The 17,547-nt window shown below is 38.6% G+C and overlaps 1 protein-coding gene across 1 annotated transcript in view; it reads left to right on the top strand.

Annotated features, from left to right (window-relative positions):
• The window catches only part of eys (EGF-like photoreceptor maintenance factor), a 200,873-nt gene that overhangs the window by 153,096 nt on the left and 30,230 nt on the right, over nucleotides 1-17,547 (top strand). Inside the window, exons 41-42 of the mRNA XM_071912776.2 lie at nucleotides 4,857-5,033; nucleotides 11,577-11,727. Coding sequence (XP_071768877.2) covers nucleotides 4,857-5,033; nucleotides 11,577-11,727 — 328 coding nt within the window. The remainder of the gene's footprint in view (nucleotides 1-4,856; nucleotides 5,034-11,576; nucleotides 11,728-17,547) is intronic.

Here is a 17,547-nt window from a genome sequence, read left to right on the forward strand (position 1 = left end):
AAACAAGTCACCTCTGCTCTCTGTTAATTATGGATATGTCATACTACCCAGTGACTAATGATGTGTGCTTGTTTGTGCCCTACATGAAATGCTGAGCCTCAAATATGTCATGCAACATGTATATAATGGAAATATATGTCCCTCCATGTGTCTCTGCTGCCTCATATTGTTCAAACAGGTCTAATATGTTACTGACAATGCAATGCAAGTCCTAATTTGTAATGGTAAACTGTTTGACTTGTATCTCATACATAATCAAGTACATGTAAACTGTAAATGTAGGTTGTATCAGCTTACTGTCTTTACAGCAGTCTCCCAGGCTATACAGAAATTAGCATTTTAAATAACAATAGCGGTATTTTAAATAACATTGTAATAAAAGTGCATTTTATTCATTACCTAGTCAGAGCTAGATAAAGACTACTGTAGGGAATGGGGCTGTTAACATTTCAAGGCCCTTTAAAGCATCACACACCCCTATATAGCTAAAATTATAGGCTACATGCTGTTTAATAATCGATTATTGGGACACATACACATTTCAAGAGGTACAGTAGGCCTACACACCTCAACTGAAGTAGAGTAATTTAACTGTCCACAATATGATTGAAACTTCAAAGATATTGTATTTTCCTAGCACATACACACTGTCAATCCAATGCAACTGACTACTTTTCAGTCAGATTTAGTAGACAATCTGTATCTGGCCTGCTTGTAAACCTAGTCAATAAGAAACTCAACATCAGTGAGCCATGAGCCATGGCCTCTTAAAATGTTTGGACCCTGGGGCTACAGCTCTGGTAGGTTGTGCCTTAATCCAGGCCAGTGCCTATAGTGGTCGAATAAGTGTTTGATATCAAGTAGCCAACCATGCGGTTTTGTCAAGATAAAGCCAGTTCATCTGCATGTTCGAGTCCTAAGCTATGATAAATTGTCTTTTCAGGGAAGACACAGTAGGTCATAGACCTTGCCAAAGACATTCTGTCAAGTATGTAAGCATTCAGTTGAAAGCTAAGTGATCACAAAAATTAGTTATGGAGTAAATGGCTGTGAGGTAAGGAAGTAGGCATGAGAGAAGAAGCCAGCGAGGCAGGAAATTATTCAGACTTGGTCTGTATTGATCATGACCTTTTTCTACGGCTCATTACCTTATGTCCTTACTTCTCATATATTTGAAGCTGTGATGTAAGATGTTGGCTCGAGTGGAATAATAAAATGGAAGTTGGGAGCACAGTTTTGTCCCAATTACATCATTTCAACAACTGTTGTTAAACACAACATTAATCCAAATCAAATCTCGCGCTCCATTTTATCTCCTTTATTATCCCCCATGCCATACTGTATTTGTGTAACCTGTTTTCAAAACATAGGTAACTCAGATTATCTGCATCACGATTCCTTCCACAACTCAAACACTTTGCCTGTTCCTTCTCCAATTTACAATCTTCCACATCTCCATCCCATCTTCCAACGTCTTCCAAACCTTGCATATCACACTCTACACCAAGGCCGGCGGTTGCTATGGGCAGGGGTGGGCTCAGCCCACCCAAACGTGCGTCTTGCCCACCCAATCAAAAGTTAAGAAAAACATTTTATTTTGTTCAGCCAATAGAAAAATAGCACAGAAAATACCAGTACCGTTTCTAACTTCTGATTGGGTTACTATATAACTATATATACATATATATATATATATAGTTACATTGAAGTTTGAGTATAGGCTTGAGTTAGTTGAGTTAGTTGATTTAGTTGTTTTCTTTGTCACTTTTCAGTTTGAGTTTGAATAAGACTACCTTCTATTTTTGTAAATATTGGCTATGGTGAGAAGTCTCACTGGATTAGGTTTTCATTTTATTTGAGAACTAAGCTCATCCAATGAAAAGAAATGTTATAGAGTTGATTATGTTAAAATCTGGATGAAGGAATTTTTTTATTTTAGGGTAAATCAATCTGCCTTCCACTGACTCAAATCATAGGGTAGCAGCAAACATAGAAATGCTGCTTCACTACCTCCCAATTTCCCTGCTTCAAATTGTTCTTTATAAATTACAATAGAATAAAATAGAATAGAATACTACTTTATTAATCCCCATGGGGAAATTAATCTGCATTTAACCCATCCAAACACCCCATACACAAACACACAGCCATAAGCTGGAGAGGCCTGAGGGCACGATGGCAGGAGCTTGCATCTGATCTTGACTCTGACAACCCTCCGGTTGCCAGCTGTCATTTTGCCAGATTTTTGTGCCATCTGGCCAGGGATTTGAGCCGGCAACCTTCGGACTACTAGTCTGCTTCTCTAACCTCTGGGCTACTTACCGCCCGAGTTGCCCACCTATTATTTCTACCAGCCCACCCTAATATAGCAGGCTAAAACCGGCCCTGCTCTACACATCAGCTTAGAATGCTAATAGCCCTCACACCTGTAGCACCCAAGTGGAGCACACTCATAAGGTCTCACTCAAGAGCGGATATAGTCAAGATAAACCCTGTCTTGTAGTTTTCCTTCAAAACGTAGAACACTCACACACTTTCATGCTTTTCTCCAACCGTGTCTATTTCTTTGTTTCACACACACCTGCAAATAATAACCCTACTACTAATAACCAATATTGGACGAGCATTAGGATGTAGAAAGCACAGCACAAAGACAATTCAGGGTTCAGTGTTAAGAGGTTTTAATACTGGTTGGAGCCACTACGGAAATAATTCTACTTGGCCCTAATATGCTTTCACTGGCACAGCAGGCAAAATTGAAAATAACATATTTTTCCTAAATTTAATTAATTTATTACTATAAAATTTTCATAATATACAACATAATGACTGAAAAATATACAAAAAATAGTAAATAATTCATTAACTGTGAGTACATTTGAAATGTATGATTTTTATCAACTCTTTAAAATTCCAAAGTATAAATTGGCCCCTGGTGCTTTTAATAGAGGAGCCCTCATAACCAACTGATAGAAGCTTTTCTGTAAATGTAGTCAGCTGTAACATGGAAAAAATGGAATGAAATTTTTTTTAGGCTGGTGAGTCTCTATTTATGCATCTTACATTAATGGGACCCAATAAGGGGTTGTCAGCCTCCTACTTTGCCAACGTACAGTACATGCTAGGTTTTTCTGGCTCTTTTTGTGGGCATCTAGTGTGTGTTTGCAGTAATTGTTGGTGCCTTTAAAAATGAGCCAGCTCAATCTGCCGTACGCAGAAATTGCCGGCAAACGAAAAAGGATTGATTCATCATGTTCAGCCCAAGGAAACTGTTCCTTCCACAACAACAAACAAACAAACAAAATGTCAAAAAAAATGTCCACTCCACATAACTAACTGTGACGTGGCGTCCAATCTGATTGGTCAGAAAAAGAACAACAGAGAGAAGAGTGGGCCAATGGCAGAGTAGAGAGGTGAAGATAACAGGTTTATAACCACTTGAGAAATAGTGCGATTGGAAACTCCTTTTTTTGGGCACTGGCCCAGTGACTGATCAATCAACTGGCCCAAATCAATGTGTCCCTGGTCCCGGGTCATCGAGCAGTCCTTATTGTTGAACCTGGCAGTTCAACTTCCTTTTATTTGCATTAGTTAAGGTCTTATTCGGGTTAAGCTGTTGACATGCACCTTTAATACCCTGCATTTAAGTATTCCTGTTGCCATGATTAAACCAGTTAACAAAATATTCCTGTCCGCTGGTAGTATCACGCTCACAGATGGAACGGTCCACCTGTGCTGAAGTATGGAAAGGTGCAGCCGCCAGCAACCCCCTACCTCTTTGACTGAGCAATAGTAGATACTTATAATACATGGGAAAGAACTGATGATCCTATTAGTAATCTTTGCATTGTTTTTCTTGACATTGAAATGTACCCAGAACGCTGTACGAGTTGAGTTTGCATGTATGGTGAAAACCAAAAGTGAATGGAATAAGATCACAGTATGAGTTTACCCAGATTATTCTAACCCAGTTATGCCGTTTACGTGTCGACCCAAAGCTACATAACTTGAGTTAAGAACAGTAATATCCCTACATGTAAATGTAGCCACTGACTGAACATCTCATCTCTTCAAATTTCTCAATATTCTTCTTCTTGCTCCTTGTCGATTCTAAATCCTCTTCATCATTCACAGTGTTCTGCTTTCAAAATATCTTTGATCCTACATCTTCTACATAAAAGTGAACACACTTATAAGAGGATTTCCATATTAAATATACCTCTTATACTAAATATAGTCTTGGGAACCCTCCACATAAGCACAAATACATTCTCATAAATTATTTGAATTCTGAACTTAATATAAACTGCTGTGTCCCTCAAAAGCTAGAATTCCCTGAGCTGAGGCCGGTGTGGCCCACTCTGAATCATCTGACATGCACCTCAACAGCATGCTATCCACCAGGTGTACAGTGTCCTTTGTGTAAAAGCCAACAGATCATTACTGGCTGGTGGAGTTGATGACCTGAGCGGGTGCCTCCTCCACCTCTCCTTAAAGTCATTCCCCTTTGTCATCCAGTGGGAAATAACACAGCAGCACATACAGTAGCCCTGACAGGGCCTTGCTGACTCGGCTCACAGGCAAACTAACAGCGTTGGGAAGGCAAAGAAGAATGAGGATCCACTATTAGACCAATTCTTGCTGTCCTGTTTACTACTAACACTACAGCACTTAAGGGCAATGCTTTTTCTACATATAAAGTCTCACCTTGTTTATTAGTCATAGATATAAGTGTAATTGTAAATATTAAAAATGCAAGTATATTCTTCTCTATTGAATATTATAGTTGTGCTCTATAATTTGACGTACCTGAGCCTTCTGAATGCCTCTGATGAATATGTTTTATTTTTTTCTAGATACCACAATATATATCCCATCATTCAATGGTACATCTTATTTGGAGCTGCAGCCCCTTACATCTTTTCTCCAATCTCATGGTGCCAGCAGTGATCTACCTGCTGCTGTCAAAGACAACTCTGTTACTCTCTATCTGACAGTGAAAACAAGATCTACCCAGGGTACCATCCTCTACAGTGAGTATAGTCTCTCTTTTTTTTAATCACAAATGCTTAGTATTTGAAGGCAGTCCAGATGTTGCCTATGTAAAGTACAGATGAAGCTTGAATAAAAAAATCATGTGCATCATGTTCAGTATCTTTTCATTTGACAAATCTTTTTATTTTCTTTAAGTGGAGTTTCATTCCGAAATTAGATAGCCACTTGAAAATTGGTTAGCAGGTGCACCTCCTTGTATAACCCTTTTCTGGTTGGTCGCTCTGCCAAAAAACTACAAACCAACTCCAAGCGACCCCATGAAAAAAACATGGGATTAGTGGCACTCCAAAAAATTATTCAAAAAAATTACTTATTCGAAAAAATGACATGGAGACGCTTGAAAAGAAGATAGCCACTATTTAAAACAAATAAATAAATAACCTACAGCATGACTGAACTAGCTTGTCTGATTTAACATTGGATGCCAACGGACCAAGAAACTGCTGGATTTCCCTAGCAATATTTTCAGGGCCAATAACAAGGAGTTCAGTGGTGTCAGAGTTCAGTTGGATCCTTAGGTCCAATCCTTAATAGCCACAAGGCAGTCATTTAAAACAGCTAATCTGCTGAAATCAATAGGTTTAACAGAAAGATAAAGTTGTGTGTCATCAGCATTTCAATGAAAGGAGATGTTAAATTGATATATTATGTGACCCAAGGGTAGCATATAGCCTGAAGTGAGAACAATATAGGTCCAAGAATGGACCCCTGAGGCACCGCACATGTAATTGAGGAAAACGAGTAAACATTTTCGCCAGTAGACACTGAACATTTTCTGTTAGACAAATAAAAAGAAAACCAGTCAAGTGCAGTTCCAGATATGCCAGCCCATTGCCTAAGCCTGTTTATCAAAATGCCATGAGCAATTATCTCAAATGCCGAACTAACATCCAGCAGCACCAAAATGGAGCATTACCCAGAATGCTATTGCTCAGAAAGCTTTAACTGGTATAAGAGTAACTGGTACTGATGGTATTGATCAACTACCCTATCGAACCCCTCAGATATATTATAGTCATTTTGTGCTATGGGACAGTAAAAATATTACTTATTGCATCTTAAATATTAGAAAATGAATTTGTATATTTATGTTTTGCTGTATATGTCATTGAACACATCTGCCGTCAGTATATCATTGAGTGTTTTCTGTTAGGAATTAAATTATTTGGATACATTGTACCAACTAGTTTGATTTTTCAGCAGGAAGCAGAACTATAAGATTGCACTGTTGACCTGTTCAAGCACTCTGAATTCTCTGCAGGCCGTTCTTCTCCAGAAAATCATTAGGATCCTTAATAATGCAGAAATAACACCTCAGCGCTTTGTTTATCATAGCCCCAGTCACTGATTAGATTGAAGATTGAGACTTTGAAAATGCGTGGTATGCTATTCCAGGGTGCTAGCAAGCAGGCTACTTAGCAATTATTATGCTGCCATAGAAAGCGAGGCTAAAGCTGGGACAGTGACGATGAACTAGGTCCAAGTCGATCTGAATTCTGCGCTGCAACACTCCAGATGCTTGGGAGTGATTCTGAAACCATAGAAAGCAATGGAAAATTGTAGGCTACCGCTTTTGCTTGGGTTTGTCATTGTGATCACCATCTTTAAAGTTTAGAACTGCCACATGATAGATTTTAGAATAGAAAAGCAAAATAATTGCACAGGAGACCTTTAACTACAGTAGCTACCCCTAGGTAAATGAATGCTTGCTTTGGAATGTTTTTGAATAACACCATTGTGTTTGATCTGAAAGAATACAACTGTAGGGCACTAAGGTGTATATTTTTCAGTCATGTTTTTGTTCCCAGAAGCTATCCACTACTTTCAAAGTGGATACCTTGACTAGTGGCACAATTCATGCGCTTTATATGAAAGACTTAACATTTACATACTTTGCATTAAAACAAGTTGCACTCAAGCAATGCAAGTTTTTTCCTCAGTATTCTAATTACAAATTTTCACTTCTCTCTCCCTTTGTGTGAACACCGTGTCAGACAACAAGTCAGGATTTCAGAGCAGTGATAATACAGACTTGGATATTATAGGTTTATTTCTGTATTATATATAATAATTTTGTTCATTATAGTATCATCATGCAAAGATTTCTAGATTCATTTAGAATGAAAAACTAACCACCAATCGATTTTTTGTGCAGAATTGTCAGAATTCTGCATCTTTTAAAGGGCAAAAAATGTACATCACCTGGGACAGATATAGAACATATTCCTCTCAGTAGAGTGAGCTAGAGGAACAGCACATTGGAAAAATGCCTGAAGAGAGTTATCAGATGTGATGTGAAAACTGAATTATATTGTGCTAGATGTCAAGCTAGCAAAGTCATTTCACCTCCACCCTGTCATATTAGTTGCTTTGTGTGTCGCTACTGCCACCTGTTATCTGGCCGTGTTTATCTCAAGTCACTAGTTGTCAAAGTCTTCATAGATTTACTCTATAGATTAGTCTATGAAAAAGAATGATTTCTGTGACACGATGCCATTTTATCATTTCCCATCCCCCCTTCTGCTTTGTCCCATTTATCCATTCCCAACCAGCTCTCACCATCCTCTATTAGTGACAACGCCTGGATGCAGACACTGCATTGACTGTAAAGTAAATGAGAAGTAGTCTTCATTTTAAGTAGATTAGTTTCATTAAATCAATATCTAGCCTATTCTGTGTTCTTAATCGTATTGATAATGTTTTTACTGCTGCAGCATGTGGAAGCCGGAATGCAGACTGAGCTTTGCCATGAAGAGATGAATGTTCAGAAAGCATATATAGAGGACACAAGGCCTTTTATCTAGTGATGCTTCCCTGGCTTACAGAGCACCATCTTTTTCACATCAGAGGATAGGAACTGAAAAGAAAACTCCAGAGATCAAACAGACAAAGTTAATCAGAAGAGAACCAAAAGACATGCATTGAGATGCGGAGATTCTCTTCGCCAGACCTGCTCCTCATTCTCCACTCCCCTTTATGCACCCCTCCCTGAACACACCGTGAGTCTCCCTCTGGACTTCACTTGTCAGCTTGAGAAGAGAAAGAGAAAGAGGAGGGGGGGGGGGGGAGAGAGAGAGGTAGATAGATAAAGAGAGAGAGAGAGAGAGAGAGAGAGAGAGAGAGGAAAAACAGGTGACAGGCACTGACAAAAGGACGAACGCTCTGTTAGGCTCAGTGCAGGGTAACAGGGCCATGGGGACAGCAAGGAACAATATCCTTACCAAAGAAAAATAGAAAAATAAAAGATGGGCCAACATAGGCATCTATAGTAAGAGATACGTTATTGGTCACAAATGAGTTATAGCACTAACTGGAAACGACTGCTTTGAAAAGAAATTAAGAATCAGTGATGTGGAAGCAAGTTGAGTCTATGATGGTTATCGTTACCTTTGCTGTTAGTTGCGAAAATTGCCAGCACTCCACATTCATTTATTGTTGAGACCCTCCACTGAATATAAATTAATTTTGGCAATAATCTAGATTTACTTGTCATTTATCCACACATAATACAAACATGCTTTCAAACTTACAGGTCAGGTTATTTGTTTATTATGTGCTCTTAATTATTTCCAATTTCTGAATACAGAACATTCAGAAGATATTTAGAAAACAATGAAAAGTACAATAAAATACCAGATATAGACTTCATATCAGTATGTTAAAGAAATATGTGCAATTTAGTTTTAATATTATACTAAATTTGCGAAATTTAGTATTAAAACGATAGCACCAGTATAATGTTTTTTTTTACTAATGGCCAACATCAGCTCACAGTAGTAGAAAAAGCGTCTCTGAGTCATACATTTCAGTCTCTCCCATCGTACAATGTGACTTCATTCTCTGCCACTGTATTCCAGCGTCACAAACAACTTGCAGAGACAAGCTGCTCGCTTGAGAGTCATAATCCATCTTTACTGAAAGGAAGCAGAGAATGAGTGCATTAAACATTACTTGTTTGCTTGTGTTACCTTAAGTTTCATAAGTTTTGGTTTCTCTCAGCCACAAGAAAGACATTTGTGTGCTGCTGAAAATAGTCTAGTAGTATAGTCTGCAGTATAAAGCAATGTTTGATACATATGTTCATCAGATTTGTAAGATCTGTCTCTCTGAAAACACTCTCTCAAAAAGTGACTCAAAAAAGACTAACTGCAGACGTAACTACAGGACAATCCCAGTCAAAAAGAGACTCATGTGTGAAGCAGGGGAATCAGGGTCGAGATTTAAAGCTTTGTTTCTTTGAATTGGCAGGAATCACTTGATACCCTCATTTCATGCTGCAAACCAATGATTTGCTTGCAAGGGCATGAGAATGAAATAATTTTCTCTGGTATTACTCGTCAGTTCAAGTAACTGCAGTGTGGTTTTCACAGGTTTAGGAAGGTATGGTGTAGTAGGATTGTGTAATATATATTCACTACTTTTAACATTGACAAAATTTTAAAGAAATGTAACAGTCCTTGCCTGAGGTTGAGAAATGATGGTGCTTTCAAACTAATGAAAAGTACTTACCTTGATAGATTCATGTATAACAGTGAGCCAAAAAAAGAAAATAGGAGTGGTAATTCATTTTTTGGTCATTTTAATTTCTAACCTTCTGAAAATTACTGAACTATCATCACAACTCGGAACAAAATTTGCATAAATGGCAAATTTAAGTGGCCACTGCAAGTGTCATCCTATTTGTGCTGGTGGAGAAAAAAACCCCACTACACACACAATGCTCTGAGTCCGGCCGTAGCCCTGTAGTACACCTGGCAATATAACATCAAATCAGTTTGCAGACAAGTGGTTTAATATTCAGTTCCAGCCACATGTCTAAACAACAGTCACATTTCAACATTAGCTGGTAGAAATTCCTCATTTCTCTTTTGTTTCTCTTTGAACATTTCACACCTTCCACAGCTGGAGCTTCAGTGTTAGTGAGCTTCTTGTCATCAATGAAATAAAGTCAGTAAACTTTTACAGAAGGAAAACTGTCCCAAAACATTGCATATGCATTCACTAAACTATTAATCCACACGGATTATACTCTGAAGTATTTTAGAGCAGTTGTTCTCAACCTTTTGGGGGCCAAGGCAAACCAAGAGTACAACCAGAATTTAATTTATAGTCATGGTACTTTATTATACAGAATGTCATTACAATGATGTTGATAGTGGAGAGATTTGGACAATGGCATCAGAGCAAGAGCCTCTATCTCTCACCATTGGTATTGTTAGTGTTAGTGTTTCTCAAAATTACAACCACATTTCTCATCAACCCCACTACTTCCTGGTGCATAGAGGATGCACCAGGAAGCAGAGGATACAGAAGATGTTGCTGCTTGTCCCCTCCTCCCCCTCCGTGGCATGGCTCCACCTGCATTTGTTTTCTCTTTTGCTTTACTGAAAAGGATAAACATTTTGGAAGTGATTTTTCCATAGGCCTCTCACTTGTTCCACCATCTGCCATTGCGAGAAGATGTTGCTCTGTTTGCGCTGGAAGAACCACGTCCCTCTGCCTGCTTTGTGCTGTAAAGCATTTTCCTTTTGTGCCATAAAGCAATTCTGTAGATTTCCCACAAAATCTGACCCAGGGGCACACAATGTAAAATGCAGTGTAGAGGCTGACAATCTTCTTGGCGATGGTCTCATTTGTTTACAGTAATTAAAGTAAATATATAAAAAATGTGGTAATGATTTATGGATGTTAAAATGCTACACATAGCACCTTTACACATGGACAGCTGCTAATATAAACCTACTTGTACTTAACTATTCTGTACCAAGTAAATACCTACTACTTAGGGTGACTGTAAAAAGAGGGGTTACCTAATTTTGTAATAGTTCTATTCTGGAAAGAAACTTTTTTAATGAAGTTATTTTGCCAGTTGAAACTTCACAGCTTTACATCATAATGAAGTTGCTATAAGTGACTATATGGAAAGCACATTGAAAATGTCTTTGACACACCTCAGGCTTTCAGTGCTTCTACTCTGATACAGTCATCATTTCTCTAGGTGATGGTACACTGTACTAACAAAGACAGGGAAAACTTCTGAACTCTGGACAATGCTATCAGCATAAAATGTACATGGTGGAGCTTTGCTTCTACAATGTGGGATTTTGTGCCTTTGTGTCTCACGCAGTTGAGGGGAATTTCTAGATTGAATTCATTAAAATGGCTTTTGAAGTAACTTTTATGCATTTTAGTCTCTATAACTCTTAACACAGACAAAATGTTGTGAAATGAGCACAAACTCTGAAACACATGTAGTGGACACAAGTTATGTAAAGATAATGTGACTCCAACACAAATAGGATTATGTGACAATACCATTAATTACATTATGTTTTACATTAATTAATATATAATGACATTATTTTATCACAAATTGAACATGGCATTTTCACATGTTCATCACCTGAAAAGGTGCATGTGTATTGCAAGATGTTCTGCTTCCCAAGGTAGCTTACTTAATGTATTTGATTTGGCAGTGCAGAAAATGAGACTCTTTACTAATCATTACCTTACCTTTTCAGCCCAGGAACAGAATTTTGGGGATCAGTTCCTTCATGTGTTCCTTCAAGATGGAAGCCCTGTTGCTAAACTTGGTTGTACTGGCAGTCATGTTTTGAGTGCAGCTGCAAGCCAGAACATCAACAATAACAGATGGATGCCAATCAGAATCCGGTAAGATATGCATCTGTTACTTTCCCCTCTTTTCCCCAAGGCTCTGTTGCATGGATCACTATCACTATCTTGGAAACGACACACTCTTTCAAATCAGTATTGCACATCACACTTCATTTGTCACCTGTGATTAAAGTAGTAACAACAGAAAAAACTGTTGTATACAAAAGATGCAGTTGTTGCATTATTCCAAACATCAAAAAGCAATCATGTTAAACAGGACAGAACATCATTTCAGGAGAATGCATATTGGAAAATGACATGGTATTTTAATTTGAAAAATATTTTATTGCCAAAACAGTTAAAGAACCACAGCAATATTTGTACAATAATTGTAAGCACACACACACACACACACACACACACACACACATATACATATTCAGGGTGCCAAAAGTATTTGGACAAATAAATATTATATTCCATAAAGTTGGCATTTTAAGTATGTAGTCAAAGATTCTTAATGTGCAATGACCTCTATGATCCCATAAGTTATTAACTTCGCCATACGATTGATAGCTTAATTTCAGATCTCCTCCAACCGGTGCTAAACCCCCTTTAGGTATTTTAGGATTCAGCTGTAGTTCTACATTACTCAGAGCAAATATTGCGCACATGGCTGGCTAAATAACTACAAACGAAATAAAACATCTAAGGGCGTTTTCACACCTGATAGTCCACTTCCTTGGTTCGCACCTGATGCGAGAATGATACGTTTCGTTTATCAGCTGGTTCGGTTCGCTTTCACAAAGCCAAAAATCAAACGGTCCAGATAGGGTTGCCAACCCTCCCGGATTGGCCAGGAGACTCCGGTAATTAGCTTCAGTTTCCCAGGATGGAAAAAATAAATTCCCAGAGATTTTTTGACGGCTGAAATTTTAAGAATGTGTGTGTGAGTTGGGCTTAGAAAGACCCCTAATCTTGAAACTACAAACCTTACACCTTCTGAATGACCCAGGTCTTCCCTATCTGGGTGTACTGCAAAGCCTGATGAGGTTGTGATTATCCTAGAGATCACACTAGGTCATTTTAGACAGTGAGCTAAAAGTGGTGTCGCCACATCCAAAGGGCTGGTAAGAGCAAGCACAGCATCACACATGAAGGCAAACGGGCTCAAAGCAAGTGTCTCAGATCTGCAAACGTTCCCATCTTATACAGTAATCATTATGATCATGTATAAGATGCACAGCATGTAGTATGATACATTTTTTTTGTTTGTGTTTATTTTGTGTCAGATTTTTTACTTGCAAACTTCAAAATAAAACATAGTATGAAAGTGAGAGTATGAAAATGAATTATCTGTCAAAATTACTATACAGTTGAATGTTTAAAGTTGAATGCAAACTTACTCACCTACACATACTAAAAAATACATTAAAAAAAAATAAAATACATATAAAAAAAAAAATGGTAGGCTACTTTCACACTCTTAACTCTGAGACCTTTTTAACATTTAATAGATTCTCATCGCAGCATTAACCAACAGTGTTAATTTGCACATAGCACAGCATTGGACTCTTAACAATAACAACAGTCCTAGCCTCCCAGTATCCCAAAGTTGTTCCCTTTTCAACTGAAATAACTCAGTCGGTAAGTGCTTGTACATTGGGGCCCAGAAACGTAGATTCCAGTATCAGCAAATAGAACTCAGTTGAACAGTCAGAGTCAATTGGTAGCGCTAGCCTAGATACCTGACAATGTAACAATCCAGTGCAATTACTTCTGCCAACTTGGCAACTTTGTTGCCTAGATTTAGTGAGTTTTCAGACCCCCTGGCGACATTATTTCTCAAAAGCAACAAACGACAAATCTAGCTACTTTTTTGGGCCACCAGGAAACATGTTAATGTGTTGACTCCTAAGCATTTGGCAACAAATTGGTACGGCTGATGCCGATGCACGTGAGTGTGTGCTACTTTCTTGTCTCATCCAAAGAAGTCTGATCACAGCGCTTCCCATACACAGCAGATCCTCTGTCTCTGTAGTGTACATACAGACTCACAGCTCAGGCACTGGGACCTGGGTTGAGCCGACGGGAGAAAAGAGAGAGGGCCCATTGCCAAGCTGTCCCTCTCTTTCCTCTCGATCGGTTCAGCAAATCTATTCATATGCAAATTAGTGCATGACATCATGTAGTGATGTTTTGAGCAGCCAATAGCTACTTTCTCCAAGGAAAGTAAAGTTGGAAAGTCGGAGTTGGCATCAGTGAACGCAGCTGCTTTAACCTGCTGTTCTCAGCATCCAGGACAGGAACTTTTTAAAGAACTAACTTAAATAATCCAAGATCCGATGACCAAACAAAAAAAATCCAAAATGCCCAATGGTCACGCTAACTCACTGAAAACTCCAGTTTCAGGTTTCTTTTCTCTCTCACTACTCACGACCCGGTCATTACACCCCTCCCTTTTTTTCCGCTCCCACCAATCTCACTGTCACTCAGAACATCTCAGGCACTGTTTGGCCAACACACAGAACAGCAGTAGAAAAATACATAAGCCTTTTTTCCATAGGGCTGCAGTTATGCTATTTTGGCTGGGTCGATCTTCCTCGCTTATAGAAAGAGCTGGATGCCATGGCACAACACCTCTGTTCCAGATACCTTATACTGAACAAGATTGTACTTTACTTTCTTGACGTTTGCCCACGCTGGGCTTTTGTGCTGCTTTGAAAATGACATAATTGCTGCCAAAGGTAGTTACTGGAGGATGAGTACAAAACAACATGTTAGAAAGTATGGAGGGTTTTTCAAATGACATCAAAAGCCCTCTAGTTGTTGGTCTACAGCCATCGCTCTTACTCAACTGTTTGAGCTCCACATGGTTCATGCTGTTCAAATGATTTTAACGATGTATCTCAATATTTAAAAAAAAAAAAAAAAAAATGTTAATGACCAAATTCCAAAAGTCAACATTAATCCCCGCACAGGAATATTTGGCTGTCGTCACCCATCCCTAATTGCCATTCTTTTGGAGCCATTGAGCTGCCCTGTTCAGCAGTCTTGCACTACTCCACCTCGCTAATCATCACCGACGAGGGGATGGAAGTCATTGTGAATATTAAATCAAGAGTTTAGCTGCCTCTGCTGATAGTAAACATAATTGAATGAATCACATTTTTCCTTTTGTAGAGCAGCTTTCGTAGAGTGACAAGATTGCACTGAAACAATTAGAGCAATCCAAATAGGCTGCTATACAAACTATAGATGCTTTAGACAGACACTTTTTTCAAGTGTTTGCCTGTATTTTACTCACACTTCATAATCTGACTAAATTGTCAGTCTCTGCAGAAACAGCAGGTTAGGTGCTATGTAGATGAAATATGGATGTAATAGCTTTTATTTGCTCAGGGATACCATCAATAGTTAAGCACCAGCCGATTTTACAAGATCCTCTGAAATTAACTAGCTCATTCTTCCAGGCCTCTTGAAAGATGCAGTGGCTCAGACTCCTATAACACTGACATGCTCTCTTCCTTTATCTCTCCTTCCTATAAGTTAAAACAAATTAACCCTGCATTGTTCAGCAGATATCAATAATTGCGGGGTCAAAACAACTATATGGATTTCATTCAGGAATTGAAAACTACCATCTCAGTTTTTAGACTTTAAGGCTATCCAGAGACATTTTACCAAAATGTAAATGTTATGGAAGAGGTTCAACCTCATTTTAATTACAACAATCACAGTGTAGGACAAGTAACCAACTTCCATTATCACTGTGTGTGTGTGTGTGTGTGTGTGTGTGTGTGTGTGTGTGTGTGTGTGTGTGTGTGTGTGTGTGTGTGTGTGTGTGTGGGGGTGGGTGGGTGGGTGGGTGTGTGGGTGGGTGTGGGTGTGGGTGGGTGCATGTAGACCTAGATTGAGATCAAGTATTTTATTCCAGCACCCTGACAAGATCAACACTATATTCTATGTTGTAGAAGTTTGAAAAGTCTTGCTGCATCTTTGAACTATTTGAACTTATGCCTTAATGTGACAAGAAGGAATCACTGAAACATTGTATCAGAAACCACTGGCTACTCAACTCTCACAGAACAGACAAAATAGCCTTGAGTCCAAATAGAAGCTGCAATGCCCAGCTGTGAGCCGTAAGATTTCTACTCTTAGAAGGAGGGCAAAACTCCATTGAGGACTATAGCATGATTGATGTCTTATATCTGCCAGAAATAAGGTGCTCTGTGTAGTAACAGGCCGCATCCTACTGGGCCCCTGGAGGGCCAAGTGGTGGAAAAAAAATCGATGCATGTAAATGCTTCTAAGTTCAGTGTGGGATACTTCCTGTTTGTGTGTCATATCACACCCATCCTTCCTGTCTCTCTGTCAACTATAAAATAAAAAAGCTAAATTGCAAAGAGAAAAACTATTACACTGATTGGCCCAAATGGGACGCTAGATTGTTTATTTGTTCGTTCTTGTATCATGTGATATCTCAGATACTGCTGATTGAATTTTAACAAAACTGTAAGAAATGATGCATCTCACTACCACTTTCCAGAATTTTCAATATTATACTCATGGCCTGATTACAGGTCAAAACAAGATGACATGTTTGTTTGGACTGTATCATTTGTGGGGGCTGACATGTTTGCTGTTGCCTTGTGTTTTTTTAATGTTGTATGCTTTACTGTGGGGTTGTTGCACTGACTCTGGGCCATACTGGTAGGATTAACCTTATAGAGCTGTAAGACTCCAGATGCTCCTCTGGTCAATTGTGGAGCTGTGTACATTGTTGGATGAATCCCTCTGTGTTTAGCATTCGCTGTTGGATTCATTTTCATTCACACACAGTCAAAGATCAACGAGAGTGGCACGCAGCATTCTGCAGCATCACATTCCATTCCTTGTTACAGGTGAACTCCGAGTCCCTGGCAGATATGATTATTCAAATTTATGCCATTTTTTTCTGAGGTGCTTTTTTCTCTCCATTCAAAGGAAAGGGAGTAGAGTCTAAGTCTCAAGTGCTTGTTCTGACTTACTGGGAATATTCTTTGTTATGACAGACTGAGAATTTTGTCTCAACTCATGGTTTATGATGTTCATGTTAATGTTGTTTTTATAGGCTGTCAGATCATTTCTGTTTAAAGTGTAATAAATATTCAGTTTCAAAAAGAATAGTGCATGAATACTTGGCCATCAATGACACATCTGCAATTCCCTAGATTTTTCAGAACTTTGGAAATGTCAATGTAATGCTTGGTCACGGAAATGTAAGAACCAAAAATACCTTGCCAGTATGTTTAATTTGTGATGGGATAGAGCATCTCTGCATGTCTTGTAGTAAAGAATTATCAATGTTATGCTATAGATTCAAAGATGGTTGACACATCTGTTCGGCAATTAATACAATAGGTAAGAGTGGAGAGATTCTTATTCAGTCTTGGGCTGCTTAAAGGGATAGTTAATGTTTTCAGGAAGCAACTGGTTCATGATGAATTGGAAGTGCTTTCAGTCCATCCAGAAAGCACTTGCACCTGGGTTTTGGTTTGTAATATAATGTAATATAATAAATAGTTAGCATTCGTTAGAACCACTTGCTGATGCTGAAGCGGTTTAATTGTTCCTTATAAATAAGGCAGTCAAGTGGATTTGGTTATAAGAAAAAACCTTTATTAAGTTGATAGCTTAACCTGATGAAGGCCTCTGTGGCCGCAATTTAAATGCTATTTTAATGTTTTAGCCCAACTTAATAAAGGTCTTTTTTTAATAAGCAAATCCACTTGAGTGCCTTGGACCTTCTTTTTTACCATTGAAGACTCTGATCCATGTCACCAAAGAGCACCAGTGGAAGGTACTAGAGACACCCAAGCAGCGCTCCTTTTCTTC

This window comes from Centroberyx gerrardi, chromosome 15 (genome assembly GCF_048128805.1).
Source record: "Centroberyx gerrardi isolate f3 chromosome 15, fCenGer3.hap1.cur.20231027, whole genome shotgun sequence".
Classification (NCBI taxonomy): domain Eukaryota; kingdom Metazoa; phylum Chordata; class Actinopteri; order Beryciformes; family Berycidae; genus Centroberyx; species Centroberyx gerrardi.